The sequence below is a fragment of the Branchiostoma floridae genome, chromosome 3, assembly GCF_000003815.2.
Source record: "Branchiostoma floridae strain S238N-H82 chromosome 3, Bfl_VNyyK, whole genome shotgun sequence".
Taxonomy (NCBI): Eukaryota; Metazoa; Chordata; class Leptocardii; order Amphioxiformes; family Branchiostomatidae; genus Branchiostoma; species Branchiostoma floridae.
The window spans coordinates 9522210-9537624 of record NC_049981.1 but is presented as its reverse complement, the minus strand read 5'-3'; the positions used below and the strand labels follow the sequence as shown (position 1 = coordinate 9537624).

Sequence of the window (15415 nt, the reverse complement as noted above, 5' to 3'; positions counted from 1 at the left end):
AAAGTACTTAAAAGCTGATTTTAAAAGCGTTTGGATGCTGTGCAAAACAGCACTTACAGGCTCGCCAAGTGAGGAGGTGTGGCAACAGAAAACGGGAGAAAGTATGAGCATTGTCGGTATAACGTAGCTCTAACAACAACACTCATTGATGTATGTGCCTTATATTCGTTTTTAAGTTTTATTTGTGGTTAAAACAGCCATGAGTTTTAACGTTGTGCTGCGCGATCGATGTCGGTTTACGGTATGGCCGCAGGTTACCCCAAATCAAAGCACACGTTCATGGCAAACGCAAACTTTCAACGTCGGTGTGAATTTTACAGGTACAACAACACCAGTACAGTGATGTGCGAACATTTTATTCATTGTCAAGTTTCTTCTGTGGTTAAAAAAGCCATTACTTTCAACGTTGTTCCTCGTGACGCGTGATCGATGCTGGTTTACGGGATGACCGCAGGTAACCCCATGTCGGAACACACGTTCCATCATGGAATTACGTTGGACTATATCGAACATCGAACGTGCATGGGATTCTACGAGAGTGTCTCGGATTTTTTTGGCCCATTTTTGGTCGGAATATAGCCCAAAACACTAAAAAATGAATGATTTCCAAGTGGTGTATATCACCAACACAAATGATACCCTGTGGACATATGTCCAAGGTAACCCTGTGCCAAATTTCGGTTCTTGTCGTTGTAATACCAGGGCACAGGACCACAAAATATACAAATTTGTCAGAAAATTGCCGAATTAACGCAATAAAATGATTTTTAAGGCCTTTGTGAAAAAAATGAAAAAAACGTCTGGGGGTATTTGCCAACTCTATGCCCATGCCAAATTTCAGGTCATTTAGTCGAAAAATGAAAAAGTTGAATCCATTTGAAGATTTTGACAGGAGAAACTAAGGAAAAACAATATATTGCATCCCATACTATGTATGGGGATTGCAATATAACTAGAAAGGCCGACATTTGCTTAGGAGCAAATACAGCATATTGCAATCCATCTTCATCCTTGAAAAATCCCAAAATTCAACAATTTGAAGTAATGTTTGCTCAAAGGGAAAATGAAGTACTGTGGGCACTTGTCCTACACACCTTCATGCCTAATTTTAGGTCATGTGGTTTCAATATAAGGGCATAGGAGCCAAAAATATACATTTTTTAGTTAAAAATGGCTAAAAATCCCAAAATAACTCATTTTATAAGGGCTCTATGAAGAAAGTGTTGATGGGGTCCTGTTGTCATTTGTCCAATTTACCTTTGTACCAAATTTCAGGTCATTTGGTTTACATACAAGGCCATAGAAGCCAAAAATATACATTTTTAGTCAAAAATGGCTGAAAACCCCAAAATAACTAATTTTTGAAGTCATCTATGAAGAAAGTGTCAATGGGGTCCTGTGAGCATATGTTCAATGCACTACTGTACCAAATTTCAGGTCATTAGGTTTTCATACAAGGGTATAGGAGCCAAAAATATACATTTTTTGTCAAAAATGGCCAAAAACTCTAAAATAACTCATTTTTGGAGTAGACAATGAATAAAGCATTGATGGGGTTCTGTGGTTATATGTCAAACGCACCTATGTACCAAATTTCATGTCATTTGGTTTTAATACAAGGGCATAGGAGCCAAAAATATACATTTTTAGTCAAAAATGGCCAAAAACCCTAAAATAACTCATTTTTTAAGCAATCTATGAAGAAAGTGTTGATTTTTTTCTGTGCTCATATGTTTAATGCACCTCTGTACCAAATTTCAGGTCATTTGGTTTTAATACAAGGGCATAGGAGCCAAAAATATACATTTTTAGTCAAAAATGGCCAAAAACCCTAAAATAACTAATTTTTGAAGTGATCTATGAAGAAAGTGTAAATGGTTTTCTGTACTCATATGTCCAATGCAGCTCTGTACCAAATTTCAGGTCATTAGCTTGTAATACCAGGGCACAGGGGCCCAAAATATACATATTTTGTCTAAAAATGACCAAAAACCCTAAATATCATAAATTCTAAGGCCTCTATCAATAAAGTGAAAAAAAGGTCTGGGGGTATTTGCTATTTCTACCACCCTGCCAAATTTCAGGTCATTTGGTCAAAAAATAAAAAAGTTATTCCCATTTGAAGATTTGACAGGAGAGACAAAGAAAAAACTAGAAAGGCCGACATTTGCTTAGGAGCAAATACAGCATATTGCAATCCATCTTCATCCTTGAAAAAATCCCCAAATTCAACAATTTGAAGTAATGTTTGCTCAATGAGAAAATGAAGTTCTGTGGGCACTTGTCCTACACACCTTCATGCCGAATTTTAGGTCATTTGGTTTCAATATAAGGGCATAGGAGCCAAAAATATACATTTTTTAGTTAAAAATGGCTAAAAATCCCAAAATAACTCATTTTATAAGTGCTCTATGAAGAAATTGTTGATGGGGTCCTGTTGCCATATGTCCAATTTACGTTTCTACCAAATTTCAGGTGATTTGGTTTACATACAAGGGCATAGAAGCCAAAAATATATATTTTTTGTCAAAAATGACTGAAAACCCTAAAATAACTCATTTTTGAAGTCATCTATAAAGAAAGTGTCAATGGGGTCCTGTGAGCATATGTTCAATGCACCTCTGTACCAAATTTCAGGTCATTAGGTTTTCATACAAGGGCATAGGAGCCAAAAATATACATTTTTTGTCAAAAATGGCCAAAACCCCTAAAATAACTCATTTTTGGAGTAAACAATGAATTAAGCGTTGATGGGGTTCTGTGGTCATATGTCAAACGCACCTATGTACCAAGTTTCAGGTCATTTGGTTTTAATACAAGGGCATAGGAGCCATAAATATACATTTTTAGTCAAAAATGGCCAAAAACCCTAAAATAACTAATTTTTGAAGTGATCTATGAAGAAGGTGTTAATGGTTTTCTGTGCTCATATGTCCAATGCACCTCTGTACCAAATTTCAGGTCGTTAGCTTGTAATACCAGGGCACAGGGGCCCAAAATATACATATTTTGTCTAAAAATGACCAAAAACCCTAAATATCATAAATTCTAAGGCCTCTATCAAGAAAGTGAAAAAAACGTCTGGGGGTATTTGCTATTTCTACCACCCTGCCAAATTTCAGCTCATTTGGCCAAAAAATGAAAAAATTAATCCCAATTGAAGATTTGACAGGAGAAGAAGAAGAGACAAAGGAAAAACAATATATTGCAATCCCATACTACGTATGGATTGCAATATAACTAGAAAGGCCGACATTTGCTTAGGAGCAAATACAGCATATTGCAATCCATCTTCATCCTTGAAAAAATCCCAAAATTCAACAATTTGAAGTAATGTTTGCTCAAAGGAAAAATGAAGTACTGTGGGCACTTGTCCTACACGCCTTCATGCCGAATTTTAGGTCATTTGGTTTCAATATAAGGGCATAGGAGCCAAAAATATACATTTTTTAGTTAAAAATGGCTAAAAATCCCAAAATAACTCATTTTATAAGTGCTCTATGAAGAAAGTGTTGATGGGGTCCTGTTGTCATATGTCCAATTTACCTTTGTACCAACTTTCAGGTCATTTGGTTTACATACAAGGGCATAGAAGCCAAAAAATATACATTTTTAGTCAAAAATGACTGAAAACCCCAAAATAACTAATTTTTGAAGTGATCTATGAAGAAAGTGTCAATGGGGTCCTGTGAGCATATGTTCAATGCACCTCTGTACCAAATTTCAGGTCATTTGGTTCTCATACAAGGGCATAGGAGCCAAAAATATACATTTTTAGTCAAAAATGGCCCAAAACCCTAAAATAACTCATTTTTGGAGTAAACAACGAACATAGCGTTGATGGGGTTCTGTGGTCATATGTCAAACGCACCTATGTACCAAATTTCAGGTCATTTGGTTTTAATACAAGGGCATAGGAGCCAACAATATACATTTTTAGTCAAAAATGGCCAAAAACCCTAAAATAACTAATTTTTGAAGTGATCCATGAAGAAAGTTTTGATGGTTTTCTGTGCTCATATGTCTAATGCACCTCTGTACCAAATTTCAGGTCATTAGCTTGTAATACCAGGGCACAGGGACCCAAAATATACATATTTTGTCTAAAAATGACCAAAAACCCTAAATATCATAAATTCTAAGGCCTCTATCAAAAAAGTGAAAAAAACGTCTGGGGGTATTTGCTATTTCTACCTCCATGCCAAATTTCAGCTCATTTGGCCCAAAAATGAAAAAGTAGAATCCATTTGAAGATTTTGACAGGAGAAACTCAGGAAAAACAATATATTGCAATCCCATACTATGTATGGATTGCAATATAACTAGAAAGGCCGACATTTGCTTAGGAGCAAATACAGCATATTGCAATCCATCTTCATCCTGGAAAAAATCCCCAAATTCAACAATTTGAAGTAATGTCTGCTCAAAGGAATAATGAAGTACTGTGGGCAGTTGTCCTACACACCTTTATCCCGAATTTTAGGTCATTTGGTTTCAATACAAGGGCATAGAAGCCAAAATATACATTTTTAGACAAAAATGACTGAAAACCCCAAAATAACTAATTTTTGAAGTGATCTATGAAGAAAGTTTCAATGGGGTCATGTGAGCATATGTTCAATGCACCTCTTCACCAAATTTCAGGCCATTTGGTTTCTATACAAGGGTATAGGAGCAAAAAATAGACATTTTTAGTCAAAAATGGTCAAAAAACCCAAAATAACTCATTTTTGAAGTGATCTATGAAGAAAGTGTTGGTGGGACCCTGTGCTCATGTGTCCAATGCACATATCTACCAAATTTCAGGTCATTTGGTTTGAATACAAGGGCATAGGAGCCAAAAATATACTTTTTTAGTCAAAAATGGCCAAAAACCCTAAAATAACTCATTTTTGGAGTGATCTATGAAGAAAGTTTTGATGGTTTTCTGTGCTCATATGTCCAATGCACCTCTGTACCAAATTTCAGGTCATCAGCTTGTAATACCAGGGCACAGGGGCCCAAAATATATATATTTTGTCTAAAAATGACCAAAAACCCTAAATATCATAAATTCTAAGGCCTCTATCAAAAAAGTGAAAAAAACGTCTGGGGGTATTTGCTATTTCTACCTCCATGCCAAATTTCAGCTCATTTGGCCCAAAAATGAAAAAGTAGAATCCATTTGAAGATTTTGACAGGAGAAACTCAGGAAAAACAATATATTGCAATCCCATACTATGTATGGATTGCAATATAACAATATATTGCAATCCCATACTATGTATGGATTGCAATATAACAATATATTGCAATCCCATACTATGTATGGATTGCAATATAAACAGTATATTGCAATCCCATACTATGTATGGATTGCAATATAACAATATATTTCACCATACTATGTATGGCTGAAATATAATTATATATCAAGTACTATGTCGTATGTGTCAATATGCTTTGCAAACAATACTGTATTAATTTCGCCCACTTACATATCGCTTTCTAACAAATTTCATATGTGCCAATCCTACATGTATTTGATACCGTTTTTAAAATTCTAAGACACTCCCTTCGCTCCAAGACGTACCTGTGGCCCTCCCCTCCTTCTACGACTGCTTGTGGAAGAAGCGAGTCTTCATCCGAAAAGTCTTGGTTATACTCGGCTTCTTCGACCACTTCTTCTGGCCCTGTAAGGTCTATCGTCTCTTCCTCTGGCTCCTCCATCGTCTTGAGTCGTTGAGAAGACGTGAAACGGGCTCAAAACATTTTGACGTGGCAAGATTCTGGCTTACAAACACGTCCAACAAGTAGTGCCTGGGGGAAGAATATTCATGCACGCAGTTTTTTGTTTAGGGTTAAAGGTCAGAGGTTAGGAATCACTTCCGGTGTCACTATCCCGAACAAGTAAACACAGCACAGAGCAGCTGTGTTGGCAATTTTTTCAGAATTTGTGAGTTTTAGGACAGTTTTTCTATAATTTATCATGATATAATTCCTGTTTATATATTCCTTGTTGATGTTGCCATTGTAACCTAGGTTTTCTTCCCATTTCTTGTGGAAAACGTTATATGAGATTCTTTTTTCCTGACGGATATATAATTTTTGCACCAGCCAGGAGGAAATAAGAGTTGTTTTATCCTCCTCCAGTCTTTTGCACCTGGCAGGTTGAATGGAAGTTGTTTTATCCAGCACCTGGAAGGTGGAATAATTGAAAGTTGTTTTATCCACCTGTATTGAGCAGCTGGCAGGTGGAATAAGAGTTGTTTTATCCACCTGTATTTTGCCCCTGTTAGGAGGAATCTTAGAGTTGTTTCATCCACCTGTATTTTGCACCTGACAAGTGGAATGACAGAGTGTTTCACTCACCTGTATTTTGCACCTGGCAAGATCTCTAGCTGTTTTGTCCACCTGTATTTTACAGCTGACAGGCGGAAGGATGGCTGCCCTTATGCCCCACACCTGCCAGTACCCCGCCCTCCCCAGCCGTATCCTCACCTGTCTACAGGAGCAGAGACAGGCAGGACAGATGTGTGATGTCATCATTAAGGTATTTAGATTTAGATTTACTGAAATTTCAGACAATACAATACATGGCAAACTCAGGCAGATATTGGGTGCCAACACATACATACATGTCAGGGCTCAAACTACAAAGTTTTTAGTACTAAAAAGTATTTCGAGCCTTGCATGTACACTTCTCATTGAATACACATAATCAACTCAACTGGTTAAAGTATACTTCAAATGATACTTCTTGAGAGATATGCATCAGGAAAGTCCAGTATTCTTCATATATGTGTTGGAGGGAAGACCAAAGACGGAGACACAAGACAAACGTCACACTTGTAGGACGATCACATCCAGACTGCTTTTATTTTGAATCACATTACTGGTCGCGTTCTGACGGTTCTAGAACACCCTTCCCCGAACAGGTATAGATCACCCGCTCGAAGAAGGGTCGCAAGAACGCGACAGTTACAATAAACAATTACAATACATTACATTCCTCCCCCCTCAACTTAGCAGGTGTCCTCACCTGCTAGTTTCCGATACTAAAAATATTTCTGTGGACTCACCACTTTGAAGTACGTCAAGGCACAGAACTACTGTACATTGGACATATCAAACATTCCATAGGGTCGGCCCGCAGGCAGTCGTTCTATGTAGCTACAAATACACGGTTTCCACATCTAGCTAGGCAAGTTCACGCAGTTTCCACATCTAGAATAGTAAGCACTTAGGAATAGGGTCGGCCCGTAGGCAGTCATTCTATCTATTAAGGTGAGCATCATACAACCATTGATCTTCCTAGGAGAGACGTCGTGCAGACGTCAGCGCTCCTTAGGCAAGCATCACACAGTCAAAATTCAGAATACAGCACAGCATAGGTTCAACAAGGCATCAACGTTATCCCGCAGGCTTACGGTCAAGGCATAGAGAACGTTATCTTAAAACACAAACAATACATGTGGGCACACCCTCAGTGTGGTCAGGATAGTCTTACCAGCAGTAGTCGCCCCGCAGGCATCAATAATGTCATTGATTCTACTAGTACACTTGGTAAGCATCAGTTCAAATAGTTCAATATACAAAATTCAATCATCGTGACAATATTTCCTTGACAATCAGCAACCTCGCAGGTTCTGACAAAGGACAAAGTAGTCTTCTTCCTAGGAGTGTCGTCCCGCAGACTCTAGTTCTCCCTAGGTAAGCACCACAATACTCAATATCACAATAATCTCCAGACAAAATACTTAACACATTGGACAGGACATCGTGCAGCAGTACATTTCAAGTTCATAGGTCTTGCGGCATGACAGTTCAGTGGCCTTCCTGGAGCAAGTAGAGGCCCTTTTACAGTTCGGTCTGGTCACAGCAGAAGTTTTCGCCGGTGCTCATTCTCAAAAGTCCACGGTTGGTGACACGGGCAGCTGTGGTCGAGGCGGACATCGCCCAGGGACGGGTCCTTGGTGTGAAATCCGAGTTGGGTCGGGCCATGAAGACTGCGGCATGGTCTACAGGAGACTCTGGTACACGCGGTCAGCGACGGTGGCTTCAGGGTGTGGAGTCGGGCTCTGTGGTCAGCGGCAGCGAGTGGAGGTGGCTTGGCACATGGTAGACGTTGTCAGGCGATCAGGCGGTTGGCCGAAGGTCTCCGGGCGAACCGGGTGACACGGTAGCGGATAGAGGGCCTAGGATGGTGTTTCATCACGGGTCCGGCCGCTCGAAAGCGGCATAACCGCTGCCACCAATGTTGGAGGGAAGACCAAAGACGGAGACACAAGACAAACGTCACACTTGTAGGACGATCACATCCAGACTGCTTTTATTTTGAATCACATTACTGGTCGCGTTATGACGGTTCTAGAACACCCTTCCCCGAACAGGTATAGATCACCCGCTCGAAGAAGGGTCGCAAGAACGCGACAGTTACAATAAACAAATACAATACATTACATATGGATGACATCTGTGAATGCATCAATTTTCTTGTGTCCACCCGACCCCCCTCCCCAAAGTTTTCAGCCATACTGGAAATCATGCAAAGCAGCTGAAAAATAAGCAAATATATGCTGTGGATTGCACAAATGAATATCAGAAAACGTATGCTAATGTCATAGAATATTTCAAGGCCAAAGAAGATGTAAGTAACAAAAATGAAGACTCTATTGTTCGGTATACCATAGGCTGTGTGTTCAGTCATGTATTCAACCTCCCTAACCACTTAGTGACTTATAAAGATTTCACATTGAAGGCAACTTTTTTTTAAATTCTAATCAGCTTGGATTGTGTATGATCAATCAGATTGTTTGAAAACGAGTGTGAATGCTTTTCAAAATTCTGATCCGGATCATGTTTAACCCGCTTGTTCTTTGAGTGTGAACGGTGTCTATATAAATGAATAGGAGACTGTATCAGTGGGCTGTGCCTTGAATATAACCCATCCATGTCTCCCAGGTTGGTAGCAGGAGCTTCCCTGCCCACAGAGGTGTCCTGTGTGCGTGTTCTGGGTACTTTAAGGCCCTGTTCACAGACAGTGAGGCGAGCAGTGTGGAGTTACGACTGGTGACAGAGAAGGGTGTGTCTGTGCTGCTGGACTACATGTACACAGCCAGGCTACATCTCACAGCTGGGGATGCACAGGAGGTCATGCTGGCTGCTGTGTACCTACAGGTAGGTTTGTAACAGTGTGGAGTTATAATGACTGGTGACAGAGAAGGGAGACAGTCTGTGCTGCTGGACTACATGTACACAGCCAGGCTACACCTCACAGCTGGGGATGCACAGGAGGTCATGCTGGCCGCTGTGTACCTACAGGTAGGTTTGTAACAGTGTGGAGTTATAATGACTGGTGACAGAGAAGGGAGACAGTCTGTGCTGCTGGACTACATGTACACAGCCAGGCTACACCTCACAGCTGGGGATGCACAGGAGGTCATGCTGGCCGCTGTGTACCTACAGGTAGGTTTGTAACAGTGTGGAGTTATAATGACTGGTGACAGAGAAGGGAGACAGTCTGTGCTGCTGGACTACATGTACACAGCCAGGCTACACCTCACAGCTGGGGATGCACAGGAGGTCATGCTGGCTGCTGTGTACCTACAGGTAGGTCACAGCTAAGTGATTGTGTGGGTGACATCTATAAGTGCATCAATTTTCATCCATTAGTAATTATGACCATACTGGCAATCACACACCTAAATTTTCAACAGAACAACTCCAGTCTTCGTCAAGGAATGAACAATCCACAGTGACTGCTTCTGTAGATAGCACAAGTGACTCGGTGAGCAGTGGATCATAAATCGCAGGAAGTCTATGGCACCCACTGTCTCTGTTAAGGGTTGGGTTAGTGGCCCTTCCTCTGGAACTAGAAGCCATGAGTTCGATTTCGGCTGTGTCGTTCACCCGACATGCACGCTGCCAAAAAGAGTTGCAGTCCTTAGGATGGGATGTTAAGCTGTAATTGACTGTTCATTATATGCTTGTCAAAAAAGAGCTACTAAGGAGAACATCCTCAGTACAATGAACCTGTAAATACTGTACATAGATTATTTTTACGTTAACTTTCACATTGACTGCCCTCAGGTGACTGACATCATGGAGGACTGTACAGCCTACCTGGGTCACACCTTCCAACAGTCCCAGCTAGTAGGTCAGAGGTCAACAGTTTCCATGGAAACCATACCACATGGAAGGCAAGACAACAGGGAAAACAGTGTTTCAGAAGGAGGTGAATATGAATTCCACTGCTGTCAATACTTTTGATTACTATTATAGTTTGTGTATATCAATATATATAGTTATTATTCTATCACTAGCAGAAACATTCTTATTTGTTATACTAGCAAGTGTGTTTTGAAAAGTTTATGCAAATCTTTATTTTGTTTACCCTCACGGAACAGAAATACATTGTTTTTGCTCTGTTTCTTCTTCCTCTTTTTATTCTGTTCCAAACAGATAAAGTTGATGACTTGGACCAGACAGCTGTTGCCATGGTTTTGATAAAGTGGGAGACACCCTGTGGTGTTCAATTACACTGTGTAGCAAGTGGCAGGACAGAGCTAGAGTAGCTGGTCACCATATACAAAATGTATATGAATGTTTTTGAGTAAAAATAATCAGAGCAATAGTTTGTTAGGATAGACCTATGAAAGTAAACATTATGTATTTGCCTACAACATATTACATTTCTAATTTCTAATCTATTTTTTTTACTTACCAGGAGAATCTCAGACTCAGAGCAGGCCCAGGGTATCAAGAGACACATCAGGGGATGCTGTCAATCACGTGAATCAGGGTGGAAGTGGATTGGACAGAGCACATGATGGAAGATGCTATCCAGCCAATCATAGGACTGGTAGCCAGGCCAATGTTGGAAACAGGCTGAGAGAAATGCATGATGGGAGGTCCAGCTCAACCAAACACACACCTGCTCTCCAGTCTGAGACAGGAAACAGACCTGAAGGAGTGCATGATGGGAGATCCAGTGCAGCCAATCACACGTCCGGTAGTCAGAACACTGTAGTTTACAGACAGGGAGAAGTGAGTGAAGGGACTGAGGTACAAGTAAACAAAACAGGTTGTTTACAGTCTAGCCAGGACAACAGCAAGGACGTGTTGACTTCATCTCTTATCACTATTAAACAAGAACCTGAAGAAAACGATGCAACACTTTCTTCAGAAGTTGAAGACAACCCTTCCTTGGTTGAGCATCATTCACACTCTGAGTTTCCAGACTGTTCATTTGGAGCTAGCACTGAATCCTTCTCACCAGTTGTTACTACAGTATCAAGTAGTCATTCTATCGATCGGATAAACACAATTGCAAATACTTTGTTTCAACAGCACCAAGAGATATATGATAAAGACAGCATGAATGTTCATCCCCAAAACAGAGCAGTTGTGCCACCTGGAAACCAAAATATGCAAGCATCTCTTCCACCTTTTGCCACCGGGGGTTATGGACCTTTGAACTCCCTCCAAGGTCTCTTCCCAATGTCCTCTGACCCCTTGGCATCAGTTGACCTTTGGTCTGTGACCTCTGACACGAGGTCAGGTAGTCTTGACACCAGTTTTTACAGCAGGCCCCAGAACAAGCATGTCTGTGTGAAGTGTGGGGCGTCGTTCAAGTATGCTAGTTCCCTCCGTGCACACAAGCTTTACAAGCATTCCAACGCCCGCCCGTTCATCTGCTCTACTTGTGGCTACAGCTTCAAGGATAAAAGCATGCTGAAGCGGCATTCTAGAGTGCACAAGAAAAGGCCGCAAACTTGTGTCTCCTTGCCATCCCAAGTAGGTATTGCTGCTGTCGATAAATCTTCATGTCCTGCTGATAGCATACCAGTATCTAGTAGCGAGTGTGCTACACCTACTTCACCTACTAGAGCAGGTGACACAAGCATGGAGAAATCCCATTCGAGTGTAGCACAGTATGAGGACAGTTTACAAGTTCAAGGGCACAACCACAGTGACATAATGCCGGATCAAAGTGGTGTTGACGGCACAGAAGCCCCGACACGTTGGACTACCGAAGGGGGTTCACTCCTGCAGGCTGGCCTACAGGGCAATCAAAAAGAGGAAGATGGTAACACTTTTGATAGAACAACGCCCCCTAGAGTGGACCCTGATACTGCAGGCAGTGAAACTATCAACCAGGTCAACATGTTTTCAACAATGTTGCCAAAATCGACTCCCATGTTGTTGACGTCGGAGGGTGTAGCAAGTACAACAGAGTCATCCGTGACGAGGGAAGGTAATGACCTTGGGGAAGACAACTCAAAGTCACACCAACAGACGACCTTGAGGCACGGACAGGCTGTTGTAACATGTCCTTCAACATTTGGAAACCAAGGTGGTGTAGGAAATACTACTGTCAGTAACATCAGTTCTTTCATATCTCGTGCTGACGTTTCAACTACGCAGAATGAGGCATTGTTTTCCATGATGGCCGCCGGAGCAAATCCGTCACAATATCATCAGATTGCCATGGAAAGCCCCGCTGAAATGTCGCCCAAAGCGTTCTGTTGTACGGAGTGTAGCGCTGTGTTTAAGTACGACAGCTCACTCCGTGCCCACAAGCTGTACAAGCACAGCAACGCACGCCCGTTCGTTTGTCAGGACTGCGGATATGCCTTCAAAGCAAAGGGGATGTTACTGCGTCACAGAAGGTCGCAGCATCCCAAACCTGATGAACAGTAAAAACTTTTGTCATTAAACTTTAGGCCTTGGAAAATCAGCATTGTGTTTTCGATTACAGTGCTGAAAAAATTGGGGCGGAAGGTAGGGTTACTCTTTTTTCTCTTTTAAATTTATCACTTCATCATTTCATCAAAAATGTTGTTTATTGGCTAACATTTTTAGATATAGGTAAAGGTAATTCCACAAAACCAGTACTACCGTATATTCTCGAATAAAGTACGCACTTTTTTAACTTTTCAAAATTGAAAAGGTGCTACAAGTTGTTGCCAAAGTTGGGGTGCGTACTTTATTTGAGGTCACTGCACAGGTAAATGGTAAGAAAAGCCTAAAATAAAGCAAGGTGGAGCTACACTTCTAGTAATGTTTCAAAACATACACATTGTTGTTGTCTTGAAGTTGTCTAAACATGAAACAAAGAAATTGTCTTAACATGATTTACATATTAACAGTTGCATTTGCATACAATCCTTTTGAGTTAGTGACTTTGACTTGTACAACTGGTTTTGCCTGATTTCTTCTACCAGTTCTCAGTGATTTTTATAATTTGCAGCAGGCAATTCACAAGTTTATAGAGACAATGACAGTGTAAACCCAGGTTATTTTATGCAAAATGACCTGGGGAAAACATCATAAATTCGAATTTATTTAGTTAAAGGTCTGTTCAAAACTGGTGGAGAAGGGGTGCGTACTTTATTTGAGTTTTTCCATTTTACCTTTCAGTCCCAAAGATCTGTCTAAGACTTGTCCAAAATCAGGGGTGCGTACTTTAATTGGGGTGCGTACTTTATTCGAGAATATACGGTAGTATTCGCCATGAAGCAAAATCGATTACAATGCAGATTCAGTGGAAAAGCAACACTGGACAGCTGGAAACCAGTGAATGTGCAGCACTATCTGAGTTTGAAACTAAGTTGTGCCAAGCAAAATATGGTTGTACGACAACTTAGCAACCTGGTATTTCATACCTTGTGTATGCATCATCAGTGTATGCATACTGAATGTAATTCAAATATCAAAACTGTGTAAAGAGGATGAAATGTTCCTAAATGTTTTACTAATGAATACACAATTTCTAACTAATGTATAAAATGTCTCACTTGACCTTCTGTGGTACCAACATCATTAAGATAGTATCTAGCTAAAAGGTGTTGTGTAGGATCTTAGAAAGATTGGTTTAAGATGGATAGACTGATCTGTATGTAAAGGTAACAGTAAAGGTAGAGAAGGTAAATGTAAAGGTAGTGCCATTAATGCTGTAGGCAGGCTTTTAGCTAGGATTTTGTAATAGGGAGTCCAAATTTATTGGTGAGTCGCGGTAAGTGACTACTGTAGGGGGGTCTGGGGACATCCACCTTCCATGGTGCAGAGTTTTTGATGATTTTAAGTGAAAATAGTGCATCCAGATGACACGTTGACGCATGCCTGGCTAAAAGCCTGGCTGTAGGTGCAGTGGGTTACGAGTACGTGTATGATGTGGTTTTTGGAGACATTGCCTATTCCTTTCCAGCCCTTTAACTCCCCAACCAAAGTCAGGTACCCATTTTTCCATCTGTGTGGATTAGGGAAAGCATGACAGGATCGGAACCCAAGGCCTCTGGGTTCTGGGCCAAGCACCCAGAAGTTGCATCCTGCGACCCAATCCACTACATGTGATTACATAATGAAAACACCCAAGGCACCTCACACACTTTTCCAGACTCAAGAATTTTTTAATTCCACGTAGAGCAATGTGGCACAAGCGAAAAACAAATGTTTACAAACCACCTACTAGTAGACATATCAAAAACTGCCATTATACATTCGAGCCCTCACCTATGAAATATGTAAATTCAAACAGTCTATGTAGTTACACAGACAAAATTTATTTTGCCACAGTTTTTGCAAATGGAACTCAATATCTGTAACATTTCCATCTTTCTGGAATACTGAAACATACTACTGAACATAGTGCTGAACACCATCCACAAATGCAAACACGCCTTTCCCTATTGCTGTATACCACCCACCCACAGGAAAAAAATGCCTGTCCTTGGTGCTGAACACCATCCACACACATTTAAACACCTGTCCCTGGTGCTGAACAACATCCAAACACATTTAAACACCTGTCCCTGGTGCTGAACACCATCCACACACAGGTAAACAAGCCTGTCCCTGGTGCTGAACACCATCCACAAATGCAAACATGCCTTTCCCTATTGCTGTATACCACCCACCCACAGGAAAAAAATGCCTGTCCTTGGTGCTGAACACCATCCACACACATTTAAACACGCCTGTCCCTGGTGCTGAACACCATCCACACACATTTAAACACCTGTCCCTGGTGCTGAACACCACCCACCCACAGGTAAACACGCCTGTCCCTGGTGCTGAACACCATCCACACACATTTAAACACGCCTGTTCCTGGTGCTGAACACCATCCACACACAGGTAAACATGCCTGTCCCTGGTGCTAATCACCATCCACACACAGGTTAATATACCTGTCTTTGGGGCTGAATACCATCCCCCCACAGGGAAACCTGCGGATCCCTCCCGCTGAACAACTATCCACACCCTAGACTCACTGGTCCCTTGGTGCCGGAACTTCCACCCTATCTCACCAGGTTTATATGGGGGAACTATCATGCCTCTCAATAGAAAAAACACCCCCTGTTTTTCTAGGGGCCTGACCAATCACCCCATCATTGCCCCCGGAATACAAGCTCGCCCCTTGGGGAGCTGA

At 41.2% G+C, this 15415-nt stretch overlaps 2 protein-coding genes across 5 annotated transcripts in view; one reads left to right on the top strand and one right to left on the bottom strand.

The window, feature by feature from the left end:
- LOC118410856 (endoplasmic reticulum aminopeptidase 1-like) overlaps positions 1-5862 on the bottom strand; it is a 59339-nt gene extending 53477 nt beyond the window's left edge. For both annotated transcript variants that reach the window (XM_035812713.1, XM_035812714.1), the window contains exon 1: positions 5573-5862. In XM_035812713.1, the coding sequence (XP_035668606.1) occupies positions 5573-5709 (137 nt within the window). In that variant the 5' untranslated portion in view covers positions 5710-5862. The remainder of the gene's footprint in view (positions 1-5572) is intronic.
- Positions 5863-6384: 522 nt separating this feature from the next.
- Positions 6385-12854, top strand: LOC118412082 (sal-like protein 1). Of its 3 annotated transcripts, XM_035814708.1 has the most exons (4): positions 6385-6532; positions 8944-9159; positions 10072-10216; positions 10709-12853. In XM_035814708.1, the coding sequence occupies exons 1-4, from the start codon at positions 6422-6424 to the stop codon at positions 12682-12684; spliced, it is 2448 nt and encodes an 815-aa protein (XP_035670601.1). In that variant the 5' UTR covers positions 6385-6421; the 3' UTR covers positions 12685-12853. The 3 variants fall into 3 exon arrangements, with proteins under 3 accessions (XP_035670601.1, XP_035670603.1, XP_035670602.1); XM_035814710.1 differs by lacking the exons at positions 6385-6532; positions 8944-9159 and adding an exon at positions 9196-9447 and having other exon boundaries at positions 10709-12854; XM_035814709.1 differs by lacking the exons at positions 6385-6532; positions 8944-9159 and adding an exon at positions 9458-9591 and having other exon boundaries at positions 10709-12854.
- The last annotated feature ends 2561 nt before the right edge of the window (positions 12855-15415 follow it).

Excerpts from the sequence above, each read along its gene's own strand:
- LOC118412082 (XM_035814708.1), top strand. The coding sequence starts at position 6,422 with ATGGCTGCCCTTATGCCCCACACCTGCCAGTACCCCGCCCTCCCCAGC. Across the intron at positions 6,533-8,943 it reads TGTGTGATGTCATCATTAAG|GTTGGTAGCAGGAGCTTCCC; the intron begins GTATTTAGATTT and ends CATGTCTCCCAG. Across the intron at positions 10,217-10,708 it reads AAACAGTGTTTCAGAAGGAG|GAGAATCTCAGACTCAGAGC; the intron begins GTGAATATGAAT and ends TTTACTTACCAG.